We start from the raw sequence: 12,572 nt of genomic DNA, 5'->3' as shown, positions 1-12,572 counted from the left end.
AAGTGAAACGATGCGTTTTTGTAAGAAAAATGTCCATATTTAAAACTTTATAAACTGTAATCGCTTGCTTCTGCTAACTGGTACGCACATACATGAAAGAGTGGCATTCCAGGATTGTATTTAGCTTCAATTGTATTCTTCTGTACAGTACACCTAGGATGGCTTGAGGGTAAGTAAATTATAGGGTAATTTTATTTTAAGATTTGCTTATGTTTAAAATAGTTTTCTATCAACAATATTGCTTTCTCTAGTGAAAAAAGTTGTCTGAATCAGGATATTTGCCTCAATGCTAGTTTTGTTTCCTACAAACACACAGTTTTTCACTTCACAGGATGTTAATTGATGGACTGGAGTTGAGGTGGATTACTTGTGGATTATTGTGATATAATGATACATTTCTCCAAATCTCTTCCGATGAAGAAACAAACTCATCTACATCTTGGATGGCCTGAGTGTGAGTACATTTCTAACAAATATTCATTTTTTGTATGAACTATTCCTTTAAGACCTTTAAACGGATCTCTAGGCTTCATATGTGAGCATTATAATAAGTTCCCTTTTTCTTCGGTGCCAGATATAATACTTTGTGTCTTTCTTTTAGTCGTCAGAGCAAAGGGGGGGAGAAGCGAACTTGATTTGACGGGCCAGCAGTTCGCTCTCCATACCAAGAGGAAAAGATAAGGTAACAAATCCTTAAATAATTTTTTATCATAATTTCCTTATCACTTATCACTCTTGCACCAGTGAGGCGTAAATAATTTTCTTGCTCATGGAACACCATGAGATACCAGATGCCCCATTGCTTTTTCTATTTAACAAGACAAATTAAGGGCTGTGTTCATGAGGTTTTACCTTTTAAATTAACAATATTAGTATGCAAGCATGGGGGTGAAGAGGCCTCAGAAATCTGTGGAGTTTTATTACTTTTTTACAGATTATATCGATGATAAGAATGTAAAATGGATCCAGGCATGGATGGATGAAAGAACTATATGGAAGTATCTGTGCAACAGGGGTTCATTCCCCAAGTTGACGTGTCCCAGGAGAATGTGAGTCATTCACTGGAGACAGAAAACCAAAGCAATTAACATCCCGTTCCCCCTCCTCTCCTCCCGTTTGTTTCTCACTGAGCGGCCCATTTCGGGCGTGACCCATGCAGACTGCTTCGCTGCTTTCCAATTTCTAAGCTCAGTGATTGAGAGGCCTCCTACATATTCAAACCTCTCGTTAGCATTTGATTAGAGAGTCATAATGACTTCTGCATTACCCGATTGCTACACCAGACGACCTGTAACTCCAAGGCCATTTCTTGTTTGTCTTTTTGCTTAAACTCACTTGGACAACTTGCAACTGGGTAAGTTGTGTAATACTGCACTTCTGCAGGAATTGCGAATAAGGAAGCTTTCTCCTCCAAAGAATGGATGATAGATGAGTTGTTCTGTAAGGATGCCTTGGAGAGAGATGAATCAGATTGATCTGATTGATGGAAGCAGAGGTGTCAGTTTCAGAATATCTGCCTATTTTGGAGGGCAGTGCATTTTAGACGATGTGGCATCTGTCCGTGTGTATATGATTGATGATGTTAAAGGGATATTTCACCCCAAAATAAAAATTCTGTTATCATTTCCTCACCCCATTGTTGTTCCAAACCTGTGTCTTACTTTCTTTTTTGGAATATAAACAGTTTTGGTTCCCACTGATTTCCATTGTATGTACAGAAATACAATGGAAGTCAATGACTATTATTATCTCTTTAACATGGCCTGGTGAGTATGAAGGACTGAAGAATTGTTTAAATTATTGTAATATCTGTTTTTTAATATTTGAAGATTAACAAAGATTCACCTCTATAATCTGCATTTGAGTCTGTGTGTTAAAACATCAACGTAGACTTTTTGTTTGGTTTCTCACTAATAAATCTTTTTTTATCAAACTGTGCAGAATGACAGGGTAGCCAGTGACCTTCCCAGCATGCTCAGCAGCATCGCTGATGCCATGTCATTTATCAGTGGGTCATTAATCAGGTGTAAGCATGTGCATGTGTGTACTTGGGCTTCAGGAGCACAGGCCAGCATCAGTCTGACGAATGAGCAGTTTTATTGATTAGTTGCCCCGGGAGACGAATGATGCCAACATGGCACAGACACAGTGGGTCACGGTAAGACCACACACTCACATATTCAGACTTATTTACTATAAGTGAGATAAGAGCAGGTTTACTGCACACATATATGGGCATAAGCCACTTTCCATGATAACTGTGCACTTTGGTGTATCATTGCTTTTTTAAAGCACAAATTAGTTTTTTAATTTGTTAGAACTATTAAATATGTTAGATAAACAATAAATAAAATATGATTCTGATTGCCATAGTATAAATGTAAGACATAAGCATGAAAAGTAGCTTTAAACAGTAGTTAGAAAAAAAAGCTTGTTACTTTGGTGTCATAATCTGATGTTACATTAATATTTTAAATTATTATACTGATGTTAATTAATATTTTATTTGCATAAATATTTGCATATTTAACTTTAATTCTGAAAACAACCAAATTTACACCAAATGTACAACCCGGTTACCAATTCTAGTAGTTTTTTTATTCATTCAGATTGGTCAATTTTATAAAATGTTTTAACTTTCGTTTTAATTTGATCAGATTTTTTTTTTAATTCAAGGCCAATTTTTTGTTTACCATATTTGTGGAAGCTGCTAAAAAAATTGTCTTACTGCAAGATATTTATTGTATTTTCTGTAGATTTATTGTTTTATATTTTGTTCTGTATATGAAAATTAGGCTTGTAACAATTAACCGTGAGCTTGTTGAAAATTCAAATGTGACTATTCAAATCGGTTGAGATGCTAAACAAATAGAGATTAATTTAGGGGTAGGAGTTTATATGAATAAACTTGCTGTCTTTAGAAAAGTTTAGATGGTATTTTTTTCATTTCATCTTGCCTCTGCATAATGCATATTAAAGTTCATAAGTGCAGTGCTGCTTTGTTTACAGCAGAAACCAAGGAAACGCTTTAAGCACCACCTGCTTGCAGAAAGTGAATCTGCATCTCGTTCAGCTCATCCGCTGTTTCATGCAGATTTTATGTACAGTGTCACAAAACTGAAGTCAAACCATTCTCTTTTTGCTTTTTTAAATAAAAAACTGCTCATGTTTCATGTATGCAGCATCTTTGTTTGGATCATGATTAAAATGCAGTGGTAGCCTCTAATTTAAACAGAAAAAGCACAGACAAAGCCTCATTTTGTTTATATGCAGATATTTATTTTATTTGTGCTATTTATTTTATTTGGGGCTTGTATTAAAATTTCAATTTAGTGTTTTTATTTACATTTACATTCTATTTCAATTTTATACTTTAGCAGATGCTTTCATCCAAAGCGACTTACAAATGAGGACAACAGAAGCAATTAAAACCAACAAAAGCACAATAATATGAAAGTGCTATATTAGTATATTATTATAGTTATATTTCAGTTTCACAAAGAAATGTCCAAGCAATAATAAAATGACACATTTAATTCATAGTTTGTCTTAAATACAATTTTGTTAAGAAACAAAAACAAATCATGAATCAAACAGAATCATGAAATTGAATCGAATCGTGAGTTGAGTGAATTGTTACATTTTTTTTTAGGTATATGAAATTCAAGCAAGAGACTCTCAATGTTTGCATTTTGTCTGGCTCAAGTACTTTTAAAATCAGTTCATTTTAGGTTGGTCAAGCTGTCTATTTCCTGTATCTCTCAGGCACAGAGGTCCTATCCGCTGCCAGTCTCATCTATAATGAGAGTGAGGGGCGGCCACACAATAGTGCTCCAAATGCAATTAATCTGCCATCCTGCATGGGCAAGAGGGGCAGGGGTAAATCTCTTAATGAGATTTCTCCAACCAACTGTACCTCATCCCCTATAACCCTTTTCTTTCTCTTTCTCTTGATCTCTCGCTCTGCCATGGCTGGCTTGGCCCAAATGCCACAAGGTGATTAGAGCGGAAAATAATTAAAACTGCTGTGGTTAGTGCCAGGCTCCGGAGACTGCACATCCACAGAGCTGGATGGCGTGTGACCATGAGACGCCTGCCAGTAACATGATTTTTCGGCATGCTACACCCGATCACATCCGTTTAGCCTGGCATTATCTTCCTTCTTGGGTGATCTCTCAGCAATACACATTTACTGGGCCAAGAATTGCTAGCAACAGCACTGCCACTGGTTATGTAATATTTAAGATTAGACAATTTTTTCTTAATCCTTACTATGATTTAATTTCAGTTGTTCTTTAATTGATTTCTATGAAATTTCGTAAAAGTTTTGGTGTGATCATTGCTTTTACACTCTTTCTTTTTTTTCTCTATTTTCCTATGTTGTGTTTGATAGGCCAAAAATATTTTGGACTATTGCAGAGAGAACAACATCGAAGAGAGACAGTGTGCCTGTCTGACTGAAGTGTGTTTGCGGTTTAGTGTATAAGGAGCAATGAACACTTTGTATGAATCAAAGTTTCTCTTTTTCACCTTGCTTCTTTCTATCCATGTAAAGAAATCAGTGTTTCCCACACAACTAAAACTCTCAAGGTCACTGGATGCGCATCCGCTCAACCCATTTTTATTCACGTATCATCGTGACCAACTGGCCCGTTTCATTTCTATCAGCAATCCAATTCTGAAAGAGGGGAACCAGTTGGCTCACCATCAGGCCGGCCAGATGGCAGCCATTGTCAATCCACCATTGTTGGTCTCACTAGTGCAGTTCAGCAGATTAACCTCTAGAGGGCACTAGTGAATTTACAAATCTGTTGTACTGTATATAGTATATACTCACACACACACACACACACACGCGCATATATATATTTCTGTCATCTTCCCATCTTCCACTTGTGGTCAGGCTGTGCTACATGCTCAAGGTCAGAACTGTGAGGAATGGGGCCTTGCTTCCAGCCTGAAGTCCTAAACACGACTGTGGCTTTTACTCACTGCAGCATTAAGATCACATATGCGCTCTGTTCTGAACATAATGCCATTTGATGTTTTCAGCGGAGGCTGTTGCCAGTGGTTTAAATTGGGCTGAGATGAGCTTCATGACTGCCATTTGACCTACAGCTAGGCCTGTCTCTGCAGGGGTCAAATACATTACCCTTAATGTACAAGTACAGCTGAGTACAGGGTAGTGGCGAAATCATCTCAATTAAAACATTTATCATATGGGAATTTAAAACTATTAAAGACATTTTCTATATTAAACTCATTTGTAAAAATTAAAATGTATTAAATAATTACATTTTTTTTAAATATGAAATAGAAAAATGTTCAATTTAATATTTTCACTACTTGTCTCAGACTTTTGGCCCACACTGTAGTGGTAAGAACCATGATATTCATGGCCAATATTAGAATACCATGTAAAAATCACAACGTAAAAATTGACAAATTAGATGTTTAGAATACTGTAATATCACCATCTCATACCATCATTATACAAACACATAATGTTTTTTATAAAAGAATCAGATAACATATCTGAATCAGTAATGTCCACTCAAAACAATAGCGATCTAACAGCGATCCTGTCTTGTAATGGCAATGTCTTAAATGCCTTGTGGACGACAGGTCTACACATGCCTCTGATAGTCATGAGGCCCTCCGCCTGAACAAAAGAGGGCTGAACTGATTTGTGCAAATGTCCCAAGAATTTCTTGCTTTCCTTTTCTATCTCTGTTTGCGCTGGAACAGCCCCATCAATTACCGGCAACTGAGCCGCCAGCTCTCCACCCACTTTGGCAAGGACATTGTAAAGCAAGAGGTTTCCTATTCATCTGCACTGAGCCCTGCTCAATGTACTGCCCTGCAGTAGAGTCCATGCCTGTCGCACTTAATCCAGAGCTCTCACGGAGGACAGGAAGGTGTAAGCAGTGGGATTTCTACATCTTTACTGTTTCTAGAGCTCTTATGCTTAGTCGGACGGAAATTGAGGAAGATAATATAGGTTTTTCCTTGTGTTAGGATGATTTTATCACTTACTCCATTCACATCTTGTTAGCATTTCTTAATTACTGAGTGATTTATGTTCTATTAGAATTAGTTTCAATAACAATAATATAAAATCAAATCAATCTGTATGTGTCTTTATTTACAGCAAAACCCTTAATTACTACATTATTAAAAAGTTCATTGAATTCATATGTATGTATGTATATATATATATATATATACACACACACACACACACACACACACACACACACACACATATATATATATATATATATATATATATATATATATATATATATATATATATATATATATATATATATACATATATACACACACACACACATACTCAAAACTGTTCTCAAAAAGGTTTGGGGTCTATAAGTATTTTGAATGTCTCTGAAGTGTCTTCTGCTCAAAGATCTAATAAAAAAAAAATTTAAACAGTAATATTGTGGAAAATTATTACAATTTAAAATAACAGTTTTCTATTTGAAAGTATTTTAAATGTCATTGATTCCTGTGATTCAGCTGCAAGATATTATTCTGATATGCTGATTTGGTGCTCAAGAAATATTTAAAATATAAAATACTTTTGTGGAATCTGATACTTGCTGAATAAAAGTAATAATTTCTTAAAAAAAAAACACACTGACCTCAAACTGAGCTAATTATTATCGTAGTGATTGTTTCATTTTTAAGGCAGAAACAGGCTATAATAAAGTGACATATGAAATTGAAAAAGATGTAGCAGTAACCTCCTCACAATTTTTAAACCGCTATCATTCAGGTTGTTATTTGTTTCTTCTAATTACATGTCTGACAATAAAACGTTGTTTGGTAAATGATGTGATATCATACAAATGATGCTCTAATATATTCCATGATTCTGAACAATTACCATATTCACGTGCAGTTCTTTTCTATTTACACGGTGCTACAAAATTACCAGGTCTAGAAGCCATGGGATTGTCAAGGCACCATGTCCAAAAAGCCATTGTAGTACAATTTGCTAGTGAAGGGATCCAGAGAATGCTGTGTCTTGGGAGGAGAGTAGGAGAAAAGAAAAATGGTTGGCTATATCTCTGATGAAAATTTGACAAACAGTCCAGGAGACACCCTCCTCTCCAAAAGAGAAAAAAACTTGTGTGGTGTAAGGCTTCAGACTCCTTCATAAATATCAATTTTAACATGCAGCAGTGAGGATCAATATAATTTCAGCCATGGAATACGACTTAAGGAGTTGGCTTTATCTAATTGGCCTTCACTGAAAAATGAACTCTGCAGCCTTGATAGGGACAAGCGGCTTCAGGCCTTGGGGGCGGGGCTGGTGATCAAGGGTCTGCTCTCTTTTTGTCCCCAGAACCGCATCAATCACTGCTGAAGAGTATCCCGTCCCACTGCAATTTGTTTCTGGAGCGCCCATGATCTTTCCCTCCCACAATGCCCTTCTCTCTCGCCTGCACGGTGGCCAGAGAAGAACTCATCCTGTCAGCACGTCATTAAATAGTTGGGTCTAAAGGCTCTGAGTTATAAATTGTTGTGCATAATTTATTTTTTCTGGAGGAGAGAAATCTATTGTGAAGTTAACTTTATACAGGTCCGCATAACAAAACGAAATAAATGAATGTGTCAGAGGTGAAGAAGGATTCATCCATCTGAAGGAGTTGACCTGTAGGTTGTGTGGTCTGTAGACATGTCTATGGTTTTGGGTTGCAGAGATCCTTGGCTGGTGGTCATTTCTGTGCTTCGTATCAAAGCCAGGAAGAGAGTTTATTAAATAATTATATCTAAATCAGAGTAAGGGATTGAATTATGGAATTGAATGCCCTAGATTGACTTAAAGACATATTGCTCATTGTCTGTAGCAAAACTGAATCAAAGAATTTAAACTGTCTGCACAGAGATTTTGTATTTGCATCCAGCATGAGTTTTTTTTTTTTTTAGTTTCAATGTAATGAAGTATTTTTGTGTTTCAGGGCCGGGCTCCTGCACTGGGCATGTAACCCGGGCCACAAACACCTGGTGTCTCTACTTTTGCAGAACAATGCTGATATTAATAGCCAGGTGAGTCTGTAAACATACATTAAGACTTCCTGGCTGATTAACGATGATAAGATAATTTTTATTTTATAGCTGATAACTGATATTAAATAATATAACTATATAAATATAACTGGCAAATATTTTGTCCTTAAACACTGATTGTCTATATTTTTACATTTAGATTACCTTTGCATTATTTCAATCTCAGTTAAGGTTTTTAAAATGGTAAGAATTAGACTGATAATTAGAATTGGTATGGTTACTGATTTTATTAATATAAATAGGCATTAATTTATTTATTTAGATTAAGATTTTTGGTTCACAGGTTTAGTGAATTTAAGATTTTTTTTTAAAGAAGTTTCTTAATCTCACCAAGGCTGCATTTATTTGATAAAAAATACAGTAAAAATATTATATTAAGTCTCCTATGCTTTTTTATTATTATTGCTCAAGAAACATTTCTTATTATTGTCAGTGTTGAAAACACATTGTTTTTGCTACCTATTATTTTCATGGAAACTGTGATCGGCTACCATTTAAATGTTCGGGGTAATAAAAAAAAGGGAAATTAATACTTTCATTCATTTTTATTAAATCGCAAAATAGATTGCTGTGAACTGTTAGACAAGTAATGAGTTTAAGTTCAATGAAAAAAAAAAAAAAAATATATATATATATATATATATATATATATATAAATAAACTTCTGAGATTCATTAAATTGATTAGATTAATTAATCTGCATGTTATGCAGTGAATTTCTTAAATTTTTATTTGTTTCAAAGTCCTAAAATTTAACCAATACTGGATCTAATATGGTGACAAATATATTGTGTATTCTGGGTGCACCATATTTTAGTTATAGGTCAATATGAGTGTTTTCTTATCTTTTTTTATTCTATCAGATGATAATGTATATTTAATTGTGCATGCTCATTTTCTATATTTTTTACTTACAGATTACCTTTGCTGTCATCTTAATCAAAATAATACAAATAAAGTTAATTTCCCTTTTAAAACCCTGATAATTCAATAAGTCTTAAATGTAATTTTCAGCCAATCTCAAAATTGAGCGAAACACTGTGATCTTCTAAATATTTTGTGGAGAAGTACATATTTTACTTTTTGATCCCAGGGCTGATAGACGCTCATCCTCGCTAATCTGAGAGAACACATCAACTGCCATCCTCCATCCCTGAGCTTAGCAGCGTCTGTACTTTAATCATTTGGGGATATCCTATCAGCGTATCTCAGCGGGGGTTAAGCAGCACACTATAAGCAGGTAGCTATATTTAAAAAAAAACTCTACAGGTCATAATGGCAGATTTGGCTTTGTTTTAAGCTGACTGGCTGAATACTGCATTGGGAAATTAATACGGTGAAGTACCGTTATGCGGTCACTGGCTTGATCTGATTCTCGCTAAGACAAATCAATTGGAAGTAATCAGCCAAATTGTTCGCATTATACAACCCATATAATCAGAACATTTGCAAATTACTCTTTTTTTTTTTATCAGTTGATGTATTTATTTTTTGGTGGCTGTGGACCTTAATTGTGTGGGTGGAGAGCAAATGCTTGTCCTAGACAACAATCAACGCTGTTCTATTGTTGTATTTAACAGTTAGACTAATGTGAAATCCCCACTAGAGCTTCAGTAGAGAACATAATGTCATATTATATGTAACAGACATCACCTGGACTGTGTAGCATATATAATCATATGAAGTTCTTGTGTACATAATAACAGGTAGTTGCGCGCGCACACACACACACACACACACACACATACATATACATACATATATATATATATATACATACATATATATATATATATATATATATATATATATATATATATATATGTGTGTGTGTGTGTGTGTGTGTGTGTGTGCGTGTGTTTGTGTGTGTGTGTGTGAGACTCTGGTCTTAAGTGTCCGTTTTTTGAAATTGAGATTTATAAATTATCTGAAAAGTGAATGAATGATCTTTCCGTTGATGTATGTTTTGTTAGGATCGGACAATATTTGGCAGAGATGCAACCATTTGAAAATCTGGAATCTGAGGGTGCAAAAAATATTGAGAAAATCGCCTTTGAAGTTGTCAAAATTAATTCTTCTTAATGCATATTACGAATCAAAAATTATTTTTTTATATATTTACAGTATACAATTTACTAAATATCTTCATGGAACATGATCTTTACTTAAAATCCTAATGATTTTTGGCATACTTTTTTTTTTTTACATTTTGACCCATACAATGTTTTTTTTTTTTTGGCTATTGCTACAAATATACCATAGCGACTTATGACTGGTTCTGTGGTCCAGGGTCACATATAATAAATTGTATTATTAAATACTTTAAATTGTATAATATGTGAAAATAAATAAATATATAATACATGTATATTCTGGAGCCAAGCATTGTATGAAATAAAATATTTAGTTGACTTTGGGTGTAAATTGGCCTGTTTTTGTCGCTTTTTTGGATCAAAGGTGGTTTCCCAATAGCCAAAGTTCAAAGTTCTGTTCTGTGTTGCGGCACTGACCAGCAGAAGGTGAATATCGCTGGACTACAGCAGGAGAATAATTGAGGGCAGATTTATTAAGTAGCGTTCAGGTGGCATGAGAGAAAATATGGCTGTGTTTAATCATTGTACTGCTCCTGCCAAAATTATTATCCTATGTTATTACTTTCCGGAAGCGTGATTTGATAGCAATATAAAACTTCGTAGCCACTCATTAGGTTCAAGTGTGAGCCATGACTGCATTTGAAAAGCACACAAAGAAAACGCCAATAGCTCAGCTTTGGTGTATTTTCTTACAAATAAATGTTTTTGGATACTATACAAGACTGAAGGTAGAACATTATAAATGAAAAATAATACAATAGACCAACAGTTAATAGTGGGTGAACCATGAACTGTGGGTGAGGACATTGTGGTCTTGTGATCCGATTTCATCTTAGTGTTAAATAAAGATAAAAGTGGTTTATATTTTTAATTTGTTGATTGAAATAGGGGGAAGGGAGGAAAAAAATGCTATTACGTCTTCAATGAAAATTGTATTGCAGTTAATCAGCTGATGGATGCGGTGGTCCTGGAGAGTGTGGTAGTTTGAATATCGTGGTGTTTTGGTGTAATCCTGGATCAAGGGGAAACACAATAGGAGCAAAAAGACCCCTTGTTCTCTCAGATTAGCTCATATGCCACCTGTCAACAGCCACCTGGAAAACATCACAGCGCCAGCATATATTCAGTTCTCTCATGATTGAACAGAACTGGGACACATGGGAGAATTTGGGGGGACTCTTTTTTTCCGCGCTCATTGAATGTATTTCATGCGTGGTAGAGTTAGATTTGTACTGGTAAAATCCGTGTTCATGAGTTCATGCATCTGTTGTTTTTAACTGCTCTGCAGAAGAAGTAGAACACAGTCAACTATGAAACCCACACTGCATGTGTGTTTGTGCATGTATGTTAATGTGTGTTTATGTGTTTGTGCATGTATGTTAATGTTAATGTGCGTTTGTGCATGTATGTTTATGTGTGTTTGTGCACGTATGTTAATGTTAATGTGTGTTTGTGCATGTTTATGTGTGTTTGTGCATGTATGTTAATGTGTGTTTGTGCATGTATGTTTATGTGTGTTTGTGCATGTATGTTAATGTGTGTTTGTGCATGTATGTTTATGTGTGTTTGTGCATGTATGTTTATGTGTGTTTGTGCATGTATGTTTATGTGTGTTTGCACATGTATGTTTATGTGTGTTTGCACATGTATGTTTATATGTGTTTTGTGCATACATCTATAGAGTAGACGAGTGGCGTGACGTATCAAACTTTTACTATTCTCATTCTGAGCAATGAAGTTGTCTATAATGAAAACAAACATTGTGCTTTTGTCATGAAATGCCTTCATTTTTTTTTTTTAATATACGAAATCTGTATATCAGTATAAACTGTAATATTGTGAAATACTATTGCAATTTAAAATCACTTTCTATTTTAATATGTTTTAAGATTTAATTGATTCCTTTGATGGCAAAGCTGAATTTTCAGCAGCCATTACTACAGTCCTTGATGTCACATGATCTTTCAGAAATCATTTTAATATGTTGATTTGCAGCTTAAGAACAGCTTAATTGCTTTATGTACAGGCCAAGTTCAAACATTGTACCAAGATTTATGTCAAAGGCTGGAAATGATCTACAAAACAATGTTTGAACTTAGCCTGTACATAAAGCAGTTCAAGCTAAATTAATTGTGAAAGATTTATACTTGGGACACAATATTTTTAATATTTGTAGAAACAATTTTCACTTAGAAATTGCTAATAAATTCCACAATTACAAAGAAACGGCAAATAACAGACTGAATTAAAAGTTAATTTTAGAAGTAGAAACACCAAAATTATTTTGTAAAACATATCTTGTTGTATTTTTGTATTTATTTCAAACAGTGTACTACATTTTATGTCAAAGGCTGAAATGATCTACAAAACACTGTTTAAAAT

At 34.6% G+C, this 12,572-nt stretch overlaps 1 protein-coding gene across 1 annotated transcript in view; it reads left to right on the top strand.

The window, feature by feature from the left end:
- Positions 1 to 1,758: 1,758 nt before the first annotated feature.
- The window catches only part of LOC128019157 (acyl-CoA-binding domain-containing protein 6-like), a 29,137-nt gene continuing 18,323 nt past the window's right edge, over positions 1,759 to 12,572 (top strand). Inside the window, exons 1-2 of the mRNA XM_052605212.1 lie at positions 1,759 to 1,766; positions 7,989 to 8,076. Of these exons, the coding sequence (XP_052461172.1) occupies positions 1,759 to 1,766; positions 7,989 to 8,076 (96 nt within the window). The remainder of the gene's footprint in view (positions 1,767 to 7,988; positions 8,077 to 12,572) is intronic.

Source organism: Carassius gibelio, chromosome A8 (genome assembly GCF_023724105.1).
Source record: "Carassius gibelio isolate Cgi1373 ecotype wild population from Czech Republic chromosome A8, carGib1.2-hapl.c, whole genome shotgun sequence".
In the NCBI taxonomy this organism is placed as follows: domain Eukaryota; kingdom Metazoa; phylum Chordata; class Actinopteri; order Cypriniformes; family Cyprinidae; genus Carassius; species Carassius gibelio.
Note: the sequence above shows the minus strand (reverse complement) of the source record. Positions and strands in the feature narration are given on the sequence as shown.